Source organism: Apostichopus japonicus, chromosome 22, assembly GCF_037975245.1.
Source record: "Apostichopus japonicus isolate 1M-3 chromosome 22, ASM3797524v1, whole genome shotgun sequence".
Lineage (NCBI taxonomy): Eukaryota > Metazoa > Echinodermata > Holothuroidea > Aspidochirotida > Stichopodidae > Apostichopus > Apostichopus japonicus.
The window spans coordinates 7474124-7491377 of record NC_092582.1 but is presented as its reverse complement, the minus strand read 5'-3'; the positions used below and the strand labels follow the sequence as shown (position 1 = coordinate 7491377).

At 36.9% G+C, this 17254-nt stretch overlaps 1 protein-coding gene across 12 annotated transcripts in view; it reads left to right on the top strand.

The window, feature by feature from the left end:
- LOC139963609 (disabled homolog 2-interacting protein-like) overlaps window positions 1-17254 on the top strand; it is a 509980-nt gene that overhangs the window by 381931 nt on the left and 110795 nt on the right. For 9 of the 12 annotated variants that reach the window (XM_071964562.1, XM_071964563.1, XM_071964547.1 and 6 more), the window contains exon 3: window positions 1848-2025. The exons of 1 other annotated variant lie outside the window; for it this stretch is intronic. In XM_071964562.1, coding sequence (XP_071820663.1) covers window positions 1857-2025 — 169 coding nt within the window. In that variant the 5' untranslated portion in view covers window positions 1848-1856. Of the gene's footprint in view, window positions 1-1847; window positions 2026-11182; window positions 11316-13273; window positions 13298-17254 lie in introns of those variants that run through there. 2 more of the 12 variants (XM_071964556.1, XM_071964559.1) reach the window with 2 other exon arrangements.

The window sequence follows — 17254 nt, the reverse complement described above, 5'->3', positions numbered from 1 at the left end:
GTTCAAATTCTGTCCTCTAGACACACAAGTTTCTCTTTTTTTTCCATACTTTAAATGAAAATTTAATAGAAAACACAATATCTTCATCCCAGGCCCACTCCATATGTTTTGGCCTCTCTGATGGTGGACCAGGGCCGTAGGCGCCTATCCCCATCTCCCTTCCCCTCTATCATCAGGCCTCAGTTTCTGGTTAAACTTTAATAACAAGTTAACCAAAATTCACAAACTAAGATTAAATGTACATGAATAATTCACACCTGTCACAATTATTTTCAGTTGAGTGTGTACATGTGCAGTCTCGACACTAATTTGTCATCCAGTTTCTTTAACGTATATATACTCAAAAATGTTGTGTGTGATAGAGTATGACAAAACTCTCTCAATCAATAATGCTCGTCTCGCTGCTTTGCTACTGTTTCTTATTTCCTCCCTTCAATTTCCGACATTCGGTGACAAAAGTTAAGAAAACCAAGTGATTTGATGAAGTGTATCATCATTTTAGCTGGCAGGTCTTAAATGAAATACCACTACTCTCACTAAAGCCCACATATTTCAGGTTTCCTTTCCTTCTAGGACATTGAGCTAAATTCGTTTATTCTTCTCTGTGTAGTAAAATGTCATGTCAATTTCAATGTACTGTAGCACATTGGCCTGTTCAACAGACAATTTCGTACCTGAATTGAAATGAAATTGATTTCTAGTCGGTTTGCATTGCTGTGGTTAATGTATTTGATGTTAAAAGAAATTGATTTTGAGAGCTTTAAACTGGAGTAACCTGAATATGTCATGACATCCTCTCCAATGCTAACTTGTTTCCTATTGCTAGTCAGTTTTGCTTTTGACTTTTAGTTTCGTTACGAAAGGCAGCAGTTTCAATGTTTGGGGTTTAGATTGTCAATATTTTGAGAAAAATTACTCTTGTTTTGTTCTGGCCATTTTTTTTGAACACGAACGAAATGCAGTGATAAGTCTGGGGGGAGGGGGGAGGAGGGAGGGGTAAGGGAGGGGGAGGAGGGAGGGGTAAGGGAGGGGGTGGGGGGTGGTTCCTCTGATAAAGATTTTAGGTGGTAAGGAAATGCTGTGTTTAATAGTGATATAGTTATGCGCAGTACATAGTGTTTCTAAATCTGCTATGTAGGAGTGGTCGATAAATTGGTCAATCATTGCCAAGCCTTGAACAAGAAAGTTTAAACTGCAAACCTCAAAGAAATTTCATTCACTGAGTGTAACATATGGAGGCAAATTCTTCCATGAGTTACAGTAAGTGTATTTAACAACTTTTGGCAAGAATTACGGTGCAATTAAGTTTTGGCCTGGACGATCTTTAAGGTTAAAATCAAGCAACGTTTCCTAGGATGAAATGTTGCTGATTGTTTCCAATATCTGGGAGTAACATATGTAGGCAATCACTTCCATGAGTTGAGTACATTAGACATATTTCAGCAAGATTTATCATGCTTTTAAAAGTTTTGTTCTGGTACTTTAAGGTAAAAAAAACCAAATAGGATTAAATGCTGTTGTGTGTTTCCAGTTGGTTGTTTTAGAATTTGTCCATTAACTAAAAATGTGGACAGTTACAACCGGAAGTGAGATTTAGAAGTTAGAGGAAAGAGGGGGGGGAGGGGGGGTGGCTTTGATATCATTCAGATGGCAATCTCTCCTACCACCATGGAAATTGAGCTATTCAATTGATTATCCTCTTCCATTTTCAAGGAATGACGCTGGGTAGATCAGTGGCTGAATTTGCATATACAGACAATTCTAAATGTTTGCCACTGATGCAGAATGAGGGTTTTCTCTCTCCATGTAACATGATGTTCTTAATACTGTTTCATCCATCTTTCCAGCATGCTGAAATGGTTCAAGAGAAATACCCTGGACCCGTTCTTAGACTAGACAGAGAGTTTCTGAACTATCGTCCAGTCCTCAACGTGGGGAGCAGTACCTTCTTCCACAAGATAGGCCAGCCTTCCCCTCGTATGAGGAGAACACAGAGTGCCTTCAGGAGGAAACCAAGAACAGCCGGTGAGTTTGACATCTACTTTTATAACATTCTGGTACTGTCTGGTGTGGTGGTAGGGCTTCTGATCTTGGAGGCAAATAAGAATCTAAGTTGTGGGTTTGCTCATGTAAACACAAATACAGATATGCAAGATTCACTCCATCCACATTACCCACCCCCACCCCCTCCTCACCCCCACCCCCACCCCCACCCCCACACTTCACCTGTCTCCAATCAACTTGTATGTACTACAATTTGGTAATATTTTAGCATAGCATCCCCTATGACCTTCACCAGGGTCATCCCCTATGACCCTCACCAGGGTCATCACCTATGACCCTCACCAGGGTCATCCCCTATGATCCTCCCCAGGGTCATCCCATAGACCCTCCTCAGGGTCATCCCCTATGACCCTCCCCAGGGTCATGTCCCACTTCTTCTTCCTTTCCATATCTTCCATTTAGTCGAGAAGGCTGTAATTTTCCACGCAAATAAATTATGACTTTTAATGACAAGACCAAGATACATGTAACGTAAACTTTGAGGAAATCACAAAATACCTCAAGTATTGCTACATTTATTTCAGGTTCGTATAAATATAGTTTTTAAGACTTACTGTTGTTTGCATGATGGAGTGGTTTTACGAAAGAAATTTTACTTTAACCAGATGTAACAATATGGACGGGGCAACCCAGCTAGGGCCCCAATTTAAGATGGTTTCATAGCTTTGTTTAACATTATTTTATGCACAAAAAAAAAAAAGGATCAAAAGTTGTGAAAAAACTGACGTGCATCTCATGGATATATGTTGTTGTCAGAATCGTCCCTGGAACAGAACATTTTAGACATCACCACCCAGAACATCAATGTCACTCTTTAAAGTGTATCCTCAGAGCAGACTCATTTGAAATAGGATGCAGAGAAAGTGTATGTGCAAACTAAGTAGATATTATCCCGTCCAGCGATAAAACACAAAACTGATGGGTTCAAATTGCGCTCTACATTGTTAATATGCGAGACAATCCCTTTCTTCGACGGAAGTTGTATAGCGGGTTTGATGTTTGTTTTAAATTAGAAATGTGCCTTCTGGTTACAAATTAAGATGGAGTTAGATTTCTGTTCATTCTTCCATAAAAGTCCACTTTCTTTATTTGCCAGCCATCATGATATATGGATCATTTATTTTCCCCTGAGTGTTTTCATTTCCCCTTCTTTTTCTGTAAATATTAATGGTGCACTCTCAGCTTGCAATAAGTTTAATAAATGATTAAAACTTCAGACCGGATTTGTTCTTTTTCCACAGACAACTGGGCAGTATTATGGGGACTATGATCGTGTTTGCAAGACTTCTTTGTTTCTGGAAGGGTCTTGGGAGGGGTCCTGGGAGGGGTGGGGAATAAACTAAAGAGCTGTTTTGGAATATCTGGAAAGTATCCGTTGGAACAATTTATGAATTATGTTAGCAATCTTTGTAAACACCATCAAGGATTATGAAGTATAAGAGATGAAATGGGCACAAAGTGACTGAAACCATTTTTCCATTGTGCAAAATGAAACTTCCTACCAAAGTGACTGTTGCATATTTTCTCCAATATTTGTAGTCAAGCAAATTGGCATTGTGTTTAACTTACTTATAAACTTGCGCGTTTATGTCACATCCCATTCTCCTACAGTTCATAGGTGGCCAAAATGCAGCCCATGTTAGCTAATTTTCCGCAGCCCGCGAGGGTTTCAAAACACTATTAATGCAGCCCGCGGAATCCTATAATATCGATGCAGATGTTTTCAACCTTCCAATTTATAGTGAACTGAAACGATGAATTTCACTGAATGACTGACGGAAGCAACATGAAAATTTGTGGAGTTTGTAGTTTGTGGGGCGGCCTACTTGTGATATTTGGACGTACCAGATAGACAAAGAACATGAAGAACCTTTAGTTCTCTTTATACTGTAAAATGTTATATTTCCAGTTCTTTTTTTCATGTCTGTAAGGTATGGATATCAAAGTTTTGTTTGAGCTTTTTTGGGCCCAAATCTTTTTGGGACAACATTTTTCTGGACCAAATTGTGGATATTACCATTGGGCGCTTGTGTAAGCATTTAATTACTGTTGGAATGACTGATATGATACTTGACCATGTGAGAAGTTAATCTATGCATATTCATTAGAGACAGTGTCATATTGTATCGACTGAAGTTGGTATTATGATAATATTGGGTGATGACATACACAACATATATCTTTTCCTTTAAGCAAGGAACAATAGTGCCCATTTGGCTCTTGTCTTTCCAAATTTGTTGACTCTGATGTACAAAATATTTCCTTGTTTTGATAATCCCATAATAACATGCTATGGGATCTTGAAGATCATAGTTAGTTACGTTTGAAAACATTTCTCAGTGTTCCAGAGTAGTTGATATGAAAGCCATGTGTAATTCTATATAGGATATCTCTGTACTCTCTTGTTGATAGTAACATCAGGAAGTGAACTTAAGGATTCGAGGGAAGCCATCAATTACTTGAAGGCCTATTTGATATCATCACATTCAGTACACGACCTCATGTTGAGGTACAACATAGGAAATAAATAGATGAAAACAAAACACAATCTTGAAAGTTTTAGTAGAGCAGATAAATTTATGGTGGAGAATTGCTCATGGTACATAAGTAATTTTGTGATCTTCAGCAAATTGAAGTGACTTGTGATGTGATTTGTAGTTGTGTTTATGTAAGACTATGTTCATTATTCTTATTGGAACTTTGTAGAGGGGAGAGGAGAGGAGGGGGAGAGGAGGGGAAGAGAAGAGGAGGGAAGGGAAGGGGAAGAGGAGGGGAGAGGATGAGATGGTGTGGGGAGTAGGGAGGAGAGGAGGGGGAGAGGAGGGAAAGAGGAGAGGAGAAAAGGGGAAGAGGAAAAGGAGAGGATGAGATGGTGTGGGGAGTGGAGGGGCGAGGAGGGGATAGCAGAGGAGAGGCTGAAAGGGGCAGTGTGGAGCTTTAGAGAGAGTAGAGAGAATGTGGCAGTTTGTACGGTGCCCTGTTAATAGTTCTGTTAATTGATACCAAGTTGAGCTTTTAAGTTGATAATGAGCTGATATGATATCATTTATTGCCATATTTTCATGTATTTAGACTGGTGAGTGGGGGGAGGGGAGGGTGGGGGGTAAGGCTTTTTTGAAAGGTTCTGCAGAAATAGTGCAGCTAGTACTAGGTGTTAATCTCAGAAGCATTTCAATTAACATGTCAGCTGCACTGGTGAAGGGAAACTGTGAAGTTGTTTGTTTTTGTATGCCACTCATCTTGTTGACAGGATAGGATATGATTACCATGGCAGGAAGTATTGGTAGGATTCATAATTACTTGAAAGATTCAAAAATTATTTATAGGCAGACACATTTAGAAAACAAAAATAGGGAAGAACTCTTCACTATGTCCCAAATACTTTTGATCATTGAGAATTGAACAGAATTCTTTGATTACACACATTAACCTTCACTCATTGAGAATCTGAAGGATGGTTGCTTAGTCTGATCAAAGATAACCTTAGTTTGAGTAATATTCTGTCGGTTTGGTAAAATTGTTTTATGACCATATGCAGCGTGGTTATATATTAGTTTTTTTAGAAAGGCAGTTTCGGTGCAGATACTGACTGCATGTTGCCTCTGTTGTTTATCTGTCTGTTTGTCTGAATTCATGTATGTATGTGTGTGTGTACAATATACATGTGTATGTGTATGTGCCTGCATGCATATGTATGTTGTATGTATGTATGTATGCGTGTATGTATGCGTGTATGTATGTAAGGCCATCGCCGTGCCTTACATCTAATTGATCAGCAGTTTACAAACTTTTCTCTTAGGTCCACAACCTGCAGTATTAATTCCATGAGGATTAAGCCACTTCCCACCAGACCTCAACAATTGTTGTTCAGAAAGCATGAAAGCTAAGCTTGGACTATGGAATTGATGTTAAACAAAAACTTTATTGATCACCATTGACAAGCACTTGAAAACTACTGATAAATAGACTGATGAGAGAGGACTATACAACCCACACAAAGTATTTCCTGACCCACTTTTGCATCCCAGTCACAATAGTTTGCAGACTGTTGTGGTAGACAGACTAGTAATAGTTGAATTATTTCCTGCCTGGTCTTGGACCTTACATTTACCCTAATGTATATTGAACTATTCTTCTTGATGCCAGGGATTGGATTTGTCGGTTAGATCCTCCTACCGTAGTTTTAAGGTGGCTCCTAAACCGTAACAGTTTGAATGTGTAAACAATCAATTTGATCTAGGGAGCAATGAAGTTATGTACAGATTATCTTCAATGCAATGAAGGTAAATTGAGTGAAAACTATATTGAAGAAATAAATGAGTGTGAATCGCTGCTCAACTCCAAACAGGGATCATGACATCTGACTTGAATTTTAGTTAATTGCCACGTTAATTAACTCCTATCAACTTGTACAGAAGGTGAGCAGCTTCCAAGTCAGCTAACTATAAATTGCTCTGTGAATTGAGATCTTAAAATGCAAGAAATACTCTTAAGATTATGAATTGAATGGTTATTCAATGTTCCCTTTAATTTACGTTATGGTTAGCTATGGATAGGCTGACCGTCAATCCTTGAAACAAGCTGATTAACATTTAATACTCAGACCCAGCAGGCCTCTGTAAGCTCTCAAGGAATTAAATAAAAAATGACAAAACAAATAGAAATTTGAGCTGCTAACTACCTTCAACAGGCTTTTCTTTAAAGCAACTTAAAGAGTTATGGATCTGTAGTTTGGGATATATGTTCTTTTACTTTCAGTTTAATTGGCATGTGTCGCTGTAATCGAATGTAATCGATCACATCATAATAGTTTGCTGGAAAGAACAGGAAAATGACGAAATATTCGTATAGATTATATTTGGCTCAGATGACCAAGGTCAGTTTAGGCAATATTTTTATTAATTATTTACAGAATGATCTTAACTCAGTTTGTTAACAACATGGTTGTCATAGCAACATGTTGTCACTATTAAAGTCCATTCATGTAATGGCCCCTATGTTTAACATGCTAAAAATTGCTGAGAATTTGCAATTTATTTAATACTCTCATGAAGATCTTGAGGTGTGCAAGGTTAAACGATTAGATATTTGTAAGAGATTTATTCAATATCACTGCAATACACTTGACCAGAAAGCTGTGTTTGTGAGCTTAGCAAATCAGTTTCATTACACGACATATATGTAATATATAAATTTTATGGTCATCGAAAGCAACGGCTAAAATAGTATATTGTAGTTAACTGCATGGTTGACTTAGAATAATTCCTGAGAACAAGCTCTTGTAATATTGCATTGTAAACATGTCATGCGGGGCAATAAAAGTCTTGTTTAACCTACCGAGCTTCTCTGTGCATCTGAGGAACTGAGCTTACAGTCTATGCGTTAGACTTAATAGTCCAGCCACTTAAACTAACGACCCCCCCCCCTCTTGGATGTTTAAATTAAGGGTCATTTCTCAAAATTTAAAAGTAGTATAGAAATGCAACGTGTAATGATAAGGAGTGCAGTTTGCTTTTAACAGTCTACAACATATCAAAATTAATTTGGTGTCAAAGGTCAACCTTTAATAGTAATGTACTGTCTGAGCTTACTTGGCCATTTTGTTTTCTCTAGCATATTTGTGGGCAATTAACTGTGGTGACCTTTGATATCAGCAGCAAATTATTATTCTGCCAAAGGCATTAGATTTTTGACTCATGAATGTCATTCCTATGCTTAATAAGGGGATGAGCTGAGGCCCAGCCAATTTGTTTCTATATCCTGTAGATTTGAGTGCTTCGGAAATTCATAAAGTATGAAATCATCATTTTCTGATGCAAATAATGTTAGTAGAAAATAGGCCACGTAAAATTCCATATAGATATCCAATCTACACTGGACTTAGGAATTTATCTTGTAGAAATTATTTTGTATATACCGACCACTGTTTCTTGAAGAACTTGCTGCTGTTCAATCTTTTTAACTTTTTGCCATTTCCAACAAAAAGGTGCCATAATGAAGTAGCAGCATATTTTGTTATTGTTGTGAGGAAGCAAAAGATATCATAAAATTCTCGCAGTAATATTTTATGATTCTTTCTGATTTTTCATGTATAGATAGCTTCAAACCGAATCTTTATCAGTGATAAAATTCAAGACATTCCCGCCAAAGGCTACAGTAAGTAGATCTTCAGCATGCTTAGATGGGAATTCTATGACCATAGAAATTTGCTAATATTTTTACACCAAAGATAGAATTATTTGGATCGCCAGTTTCTTCACTATGTGGTAAAAATTTACATTTTTGGGGATTGGAAGTCAGGTAGCTTAGAACCCCTCCAGGCTATAACCAGTCTGTGTAAGGTAAGACAACAATCTACTGGTTAGTTCCTGGAACAGTAACCTACCGGTAACCTACTGGTAATCTGGCAGGATCTTTGAAGACAAATGTGATCGAATGAAATAAATATAAAGGGTAAAAAAAAAACCCAAAATTTTGCACATGGTATAGCAGTTAGTGGCCTCCTAATATTTAACTTAAAAATAAAATTTCTTGTAGAAGGATGTCAGGTAATCAATTAAGTGTCTTCCTTGTTTTAAGTTGTTAACAAATAAAATCACATCTGCCAGATGAGGCTCAGGCTGCAAATCAGGTTTCCTGTATGAATTTAATTCTATCAATGATAGGATCACTTACAAGTAAAGACCTGTGGGTAGTCTGTGTTTACAAGCTCTCTCCAACAGGGCTAGAAAATTACAAAGCAAATGATGTACCTCAAGAGTTCAATTGTTGTGAGGCCCACGGGCCCCCTGCAATGATATACAGTTTCAGCTTTATCTTTATACATCCTTCCAATGGCACATAAAGGGTATTTCTTAAGGATATAGGACCCAGAAAAGAAGGTACTAACTACTAACCTTTTATTGCCACTATGGTACCTGCAATGGACCCCTCTCCCCCCTCCCCATTCCTCCCTCAACAAAAAATCTATGTACATCTCACTATGAAGTGTTTTTCACATAGCATGAAAGTTTAACATGTTAAAGTTATGGAAGGAAAATTTTACTTTCTGTGTAATAATATCCTTGTTGATAATTTGTTGCCTAGGTTTAGCTGGTTTCACATTTTGAAATGAAATGATGTAAAACAAGAAAGAGAGAGAGAAAGAGAGTGGTCAGGAAAAACAAGAAGACAAAGTGTTCCATTATTGTGTTTTTAGGTCAGGTTTATCGTTTTATTGCTTCAAAACCTTTCTGTTGATGTTAATTTTGGTGAAAGGCTATACTTATTTCACCACTTAATTATAAGGTAAGTGGTTAATGCCTTCAGTTTCATTGCTAAATGAAAGAAAAGTTATAGAGTGTAGACAATTTCCATTTCTGTGTTGCATGTGAAGCCACACTAATACAAAAAAGTTTATGAGTGTGGACAAGTTTGTGAATCAAATAATGGAAGCACTAAATTATTTCTTAAAGAGTTGATTTCGTGAATGTATCTAGAATGCCTAATTGAATCAACTGCATTTTATTTTTGAATAATACATGGTAGGTTTGGTTTAATTATTAGCTGTGAGATAATTTGAATATGAATCAATCATATACATAGAAAGGACAAAAGATACAAAGGGAACCCCCCCAAAAAAAAAAAAAAAAAAAAAAAAACAAGGCTTGATGAATTGTTTGAACTTTAGTTCAACTTGCACACAAAAGTATTTATGATTGCTGTAAGTAATTGTTATCTGCTGCCCCCAACTTTGATCACAGCTGCCAGGTGTCATATAGTAGTTTTAGTATTCTGCCCTCAATTTAAATTGTAACCCTTCATTTATATGCTATACGTTCTGCATTGAGAATAACAGTTGATTCTAGGCATGGTTTATGACCACATGAAGTGAAAGATGTAAACATTTGAGTTTTGAGTTTTTTGTTCTCAATATATTAGTTTTTTTCTTCACCATGGAATTAACACCCCAGTTTATGTTATCTCACGTGCCTGCCTAGCTACCCTATGCTCTCAATAATGAACTACTCACACAGAAATAATCTCTTTGAGAAAAAGCAACAAACTGCGAGAACAATTGAATAGGTCATACTCCCTGGTATGTGATAGGAAATTAATTGATGGGCTCTAAATCATTGGTATCTTGAAATAATGTGACCACAGTTGCCAAGTGATGTCAACATCATAGATAACACTTAATCAAACTTAGCAGATTTTGCCTTTTCTTCTCAGTGGGTGGGTGTTAGCTTCTGAATTTTGTCATAATTTAAATATCATAAATTTATAGCCAATTCAAATATTTTGAAAGACTTTCAAAGGTGATCATTATTGACCTCAAATGTTAGCATGCTAGAAGTGGCTTTCAAAAGTATTTTTCTAGAGGCTCTAAAAGGTATGTTGAAATCTAGCCTATAGTGACCCAGGTATCACCTTCTAGCATATTTGGAGGCAATACTAATGACGTTTAATGTACTAAAATTCATCACCCACTTTGTAACATTCAATATTATTCCATCATACCTCCTAAAATGTGACAAACTTTCTACAAAAAATATCTTCCCAGAAGCTCTGACACCCCCACGCTCCTCACCCTCCTCACCCCCACCCTCCCACCCTCTCCACCATGCATAGAGGAGAGTAGATAAACATGTAAATATCTCAGTGAGGCAAACTTTCTGTGAAGGTGGCATTTAAACGGTGTCTCAAAATCGATCAATTCCCTCTTTAAATAAGACACCAATTGAGTTCACAAATCATTGGCTGTCTGTCCGTTCTTTTACTTTATTTTCTTTTTACGATACTGAAAGGAAACTGAATCCATGGATGAGTCATAAATGAACATGTCAAACTGAACATTTAACAAGCCCAATATACAACAAGCAAACATGACCTTTGAGTCTATGAAATTTTGTGATAACAAACTACTCAAAATATTGAATGTTACCAAACTGCTTTGAGGAGGGTGCATAGTTCACTTTTTGATTGTTTACTTAAATAGCAGCAGTCTTCAGAAATAGTTGTCCTCATGATTTAGCTGATCAGCATAGGCACATATGGCTTTTAAATATGGGTTAGCTTCGTGATCACTGTTGCACATGCATGTAATATACATCTCCAGAGAAGTAACTACCTATAGATATATATAGCTATATATATATATATATATATAGCTAGTTCCAAGATAAGTAGAATGGAGGACCGTTCTGTTGCCGGAGAAGAAGCAGAGACAGAGAAAAACAAAGGAAGATTAAGAAGAAAGTTTTCACTGAAACGTAAGTCTAAGAGTAGCTGCAGTTAATTGTCATTCCGGTACCGTATATTACAATTCTTACCAGATTCACATAAGCAGAGCAACCTACCTACCAGTCCCTCGTGTAAATATAGAGATATTCACAATTTTCTACCCTTCTTCCTCCCCCTCTCCCCAAGATAGGGAGAATTGTGCAAAATGCAACAAAAGTCATAAAAGGTAGCATACAGAAGCAGAGTGGGTTTTTGTTATTTCTAACCCAGTTCCATTTATGATCGCAATTTAGAAAAAAAAGGCACAAAAAACAAAAAATTGAGCAAAAAACAAAACAAACATTGTATATGACATTTTAGCTCATAAAATAATGAGAGCCTAAGGAGGCACCAGGTAATACTGTGAGAGAGAATTGGCTAGATTGGCAGAAAGATGCTTGATATCTAAGATATCCTGTATGATGTGAAGTCTTTCTCTTTGTCATATATATCCAATCAGACACCATTAAAAGCTGGTCATTAATTAGCATCAGGAGGTAATGACGATAATTATATCTGCCCTGATTTCCATAATATGGAGTTAAAAAACTGAGCTTGGAACCAGTTCTCATTTGAAACATGTTTCTAAGGTATAGATCATTTTCAATTTTTGGGGTACCAGCTTAAACAAGAAGGAAAACAAATTTTAATAGAAAAGTAAAAAATATAAAAAGGGGAAATAGGCATTAAAAAATAGAAGATTAAGAAATTTCTTTGGCATGATTGCTTACATCTTGCGTAGATAGTGATACATGGCTGGTTTGTTAGACTCCATTTGCAGCCCGTAAATTAAAGTCCTTAGTGTGTAAGGTAACTAATATGTTTTGTGCTACTGTGAGGGTGCATCCTATTGTCATTGTCAAATGACATACCACTTTACACAGCTTCCAAATTACCTCACAATTTTGACCTTGTTTGTTGCAGATCACAAGAATAAAGAGATGATAGCATGATGATAGCATGAAATAGCTTAACATGGATCACCTATAGGTGATAAAATTACAACTCTTCTTTCAAATTAAATGGCCTAGCTGCACAGGTATAGCTGAAAACATTATTCATCTGAGCATTCTGACAATCTAGAACTGGTCTCAGACCATGAAATATGTTGTCTTTCCAATAGATAAGTGCTGTGATCTATTGTAGAGCGCTCTATCAAATACATAGTAATAATAAGGCTATGTGTGAACAAAGAAATAGTAGCATAAAATAGCCTAACATGTCACCAGTGACAGAATGAGGATAGCCTATCTTTCAGTTCACCTTGGTCTACATAGCATCCATACCTGAACACATCATTCATCTGAACATGACAAGGGTGTGTTGGTCATGGCTCATAAAGAAACCTCCACTTTGCAGTGTGATGTGAACAAAGAACCCCTCTAAAAGCCCCCTGAGTCTTATCAAACATCAGTATCAATTACATACTGTAGATATGTATCTCAGCAAATGGAATGTCAATTTAATACAAAGTTCTGCTAACAATAATAATAAATATTATATATTGATGGTTTCGACAGCTCTCAGAAACATTTACTGAATACTTTGAAGAGCTGCTTTCTTCATCTTTCCCTGGTTGGAAGATCCCGGCAAGGAAGGCCAATGGCACATATTTTTTTTTTGGTGTGACCTCATGGTGACCTACCTGCTGGGGTTTATTTAGTGATAGGTTTTTAGCTGACCTTGGTAATTCATTTGTAAAACCAGCAGGGTCAGACATATTCTCCCTAATGGTGAAGGAACGAATGGAATGTATACCTTGTAGCACATAAAACTGAAGTGTGTTGTCACTACAAGCAAAGCTCAAGTTGTGTGTGCAAAGGGATCATCTTTTTAAAAGATTGTACAGTTTCTGGAAATGGTTGTTTGCGGAATATATATTCTCAGTTTACGGTCAGGAGGGTTGTGAATGAGTTAATATCCATATATGGAGCTGAACAGCTCACCTTCCATGTGATTTTATTTTCCAAGGGTAAGTGGAAAGTATTTATGATTTTAAATAATTTATTATTGCAAATGGAATCCCAAATTTAGTCTTAACTTTAGTCATATATTTTCTTTGGCTTCCATGAATAGGTCAGTATATAGTACAAAGTTATAAATGGTAAAAGTCTGTGCAGTTTTGGAGGATGCACAGGTACAGTAATCAGTTGCTCAATCATGATGTGGGAGATTTTTATTTTAAGGGAGAATTTGATATTTGTTGGGTAATAGAAGCTGGGTAAATGGGATGGAGGGTGCCAGGAAGAATCTCTTTCGCTGTTGAGGTATCAAAAAAACAGGGTTAATGCAACAAGGAAGGGATTGGAAAAGGAGATTGAATGGGGAAGGTAAGAGGGTAAGTGGGTCGGGAGGGGTGCGACAATTTGCTTCTTTGTCTTTGTTTATATGACAAAGTCAAAATTGGTATAAAACATTCTAGCACATCCCCATACCCACCCCTCGCCCACCTCCCAGCATTGGTGCAATATCAGTCTGGTTAATTTCTAATTAATGCATGCAGTGTAACAGAGCATTTTTTTTTAAGACCAAGAAGTGGAGTTTAAACGCCAATCTGATCGAATCAACGATCCTGTTCGTAGTTAGTCAAATAATCCTTGTGGGTAGTTACCTGTGATTATTTTGCTTGAATCTGATATATGGTCAAAGTTTCAGGGTTAATTTCCTCAACTCCTGAAATGAGTCTAATGAGATAATATTTCTCTTCTGCATATTATTAATTTCTATGCATACTGCTTATTAGACTCAGACAAGTCATATTGTTCCTCTCTAATTGGGTCAAGTGCAAGGGATACTCCATCTATATCTATTTAAGGATGATAATAAGGTATCCACTTAACACTGTAATGCAACATGATACCTATTAAATACTAGAACAAGAAGATGGCAGGATCAGGAGAAAAATTGAAATACTGGTTCTTAGAATTGACTTGTGGAATGCCCACCCCTTCCCCTCCATTTCCTCTTCCCAAACAATACCCCCCCCCCAAAGAGGAAGATAAAAACAAAGGAGAGAAACAGGCCAGCACCAGGAATAGTACATTTTGGTTGTAGCAACAAACTTGAGGACATCATGTAGTTAATTTTAAATGTATAAATGACACATTGCTGTAGTGACTATGCGGTCTTTAACCCTAATGATATACTTTGTACATGAGTTTATAGCTTAATAAATTGTATGCCTGCTGTTTTGATATAATGAAATATACTCCAAATATTTTTATAGGCCATAATGAAGGGAGTATGTTTATGCTTTTCTCCACTGGAGAATTTCTACGTTGAATTTATACTATGGTCTTTCACAAGTGACGCCATCATAGTGCAACAAGTACTCAATTAAGTAATTGACACTGTACTGTACTTCTGTTATTATAACTATCAACTAATTTTACATGTATGGAAATTAGCAATCCTACTACATCCAGAGAATGCCAACGTCTGTATCCCCATGATGCATTAATTATTTGCTTTGCTAATTTTTCAAAGAATTCTTCTATTTTTAAAACATTTGTCTACTTTTTCAAGTTTCCAGAACATGTGTACTTTGATCGCATGCTTTTTTTTTCAGAGATCTTTGTAAACTTATTTACAATAATTTGTAAACAGTTTGTGGATGGTTTCATTTTTCTCTCAAGTGGTAAAGCCATTGTAATGCGATATGAGTTGATATCAAACAGACAAAAACAAACAAGATTTTCAAACCAGCAAAACTTCTGAGAATTAATCAAACAATGCAGTTGGTTTTAACTTACCAAAGTCTGGATGGTCAGGTCAAAACTTTTGAGACCTATCAGGTTCAAAGACAGGTCATTTGTAAGACCTGTGTTTATTTTTCGATCAAAATAAGATAACAAAATCTAGTAGATTGGGTTAGGGCATCTTTAGTGCTATTAAAAAACACTAAATCTAACCGTTTTAACTTGTTGACGGACAATAATAAAACAAGGTATATATGAATTCAGGTATCTGGCATATTTTTATCGATTGAGTTTGGTCGTTGGATGTCTTAAAGGCATTGAAGACTCGCCCCAAACCGCTACCGCCATCTGAAAAAGTCAACTTTCCGTTGCCTTGCACGTGACATTTTGTTCGTGTCTCTACAAAATGCAGACAGTAATGAAACGTGCTGCCTTGTTATCTTTAGCTGGACCTGAGATGTCCATCGCTGTATCGTGTGTACACTGTGCTGTGGGTATTGACCGCAGCTGTATGTACTGACTGTACACTAGTGTCTAATTACCGACGGTAGCAAGCTATGTGTATATTCTCTGGGATCGATGGTGGCGTTTAACACTTCTGTTACACCTCATTCAAATCTAGGTCAGATTAATAGCATTAGACATTTCTTTTTGCGCGAGTCTTTACACCCTTTAAATTCCTGGCCAAAAACTCTGGCAATATATGTGGTAATAGCGTGCTGCAGTGGTGGTTTACAGTATGAAAGAGGGGGATCATTTTAGGACATCACATGAGAGCACTGACAGCTTGAATGAATTTGCGGCAAACCAGTAAACATTATTTGTAACTTATTCAAGCAGAAATGAACTCACTGTTACTATGTTTATAAATACCTATACTTCACTTCTAACAACAATGAGATGGGGAATGGTTCAAGCACCAAAATAATTCTGATACTACTGTAGTTAAATAAATGCTTCTTTTAGACAAGGTTTTTAAAATAAAATAAAATTAGTACAGTGCACAGTTTGGCTGGAGGGTTGATCAGATATATGATGACCTGGACCTCAGTCTCACTCCACAGTAGGAAAATGTACCAACAACCATGGAGGGTCATGTGACATGCTCCCAGGTGCTGCTATATATTATTTAACCCTTTGTCAGTTCGAAGAGATGAGCATTCTGTAGACAACAGAACGCCACTATAAAGGGCATTTTATGGTAAATTCTAAAATAACTGCCGAGGATAATGTTGTTCAGAGTTACTTTCCGTCTCATAAAAGACTTGATCTGTATGGACCCTGGCTACTATTCGAATATCTAGCGTCAGAGTCATATAAATTGCTTACAGCGGTCGCTCCTATCATATCACACATGCTTGTTTACGTGCTTGTTTACTAAGCATGTCGTCTGCTTCTCACATTTGTGTACATTTGTGTACAGTCCTGATATGCTGCGTGCGTTCCAGCTGCAGTTCCACTGTTTGAAAGAAAATACTCAAAATTTATGGCAATTTTGGAATTGTAAACTGCAGTTAACATTGGAAAATGTGCCACTTAGCTAGATTACACTGTTCACGTAGCAACACAAGGAATGTTATAGCTATGATTAGCAGGACATTTGTAAAATATACATTCAAGGAGTACAATAAGAATTGAGTGCTACAATTAATTGTTTTTTTGCATGTCTCCTCATTGACATCATCGGTCCAGGTTAGTGGGTTAGTGTATAAGCGGATGTGAGGGTAATGGTATTATGATGAGTTGGTTACTGCATGAATCATGTCTATATTTCATGTAAAAATTATCAGAATTAATAAAATATTTTGTTAGACCACCACAGTTGACAGTCAATCGGATCTTTCATTCAGGTGCTGCATGGCTGGCCGAACGATACAACAAGTTGTGATGGCATCATTCAATGTAAATGATTTATCGTTCAGCCCTTTCCTCTCGAAAGACAACAGATTTTAAACTATTAAGAATTGCTCAAACTTTTGAAAATTATGCTCATATTTTGGGAAAGATCAAAGTTGACATTTAATGTTACAGTACCATTGGATAAAAATGCTCCGAGAGTGTGGCACTTCCATGAAAGAAATATAGTTTTAAAGTTTCTTATCACTGCATGCAACCAGTCTTTATTTCTGGGATGTATTAATGGGAATTAGATGGTCCCATTACCAAATATATAATAACAGCACCCCTCTCTCTCACTCACCCAATGTCAACAGCATTGGTCGATGCCTCAC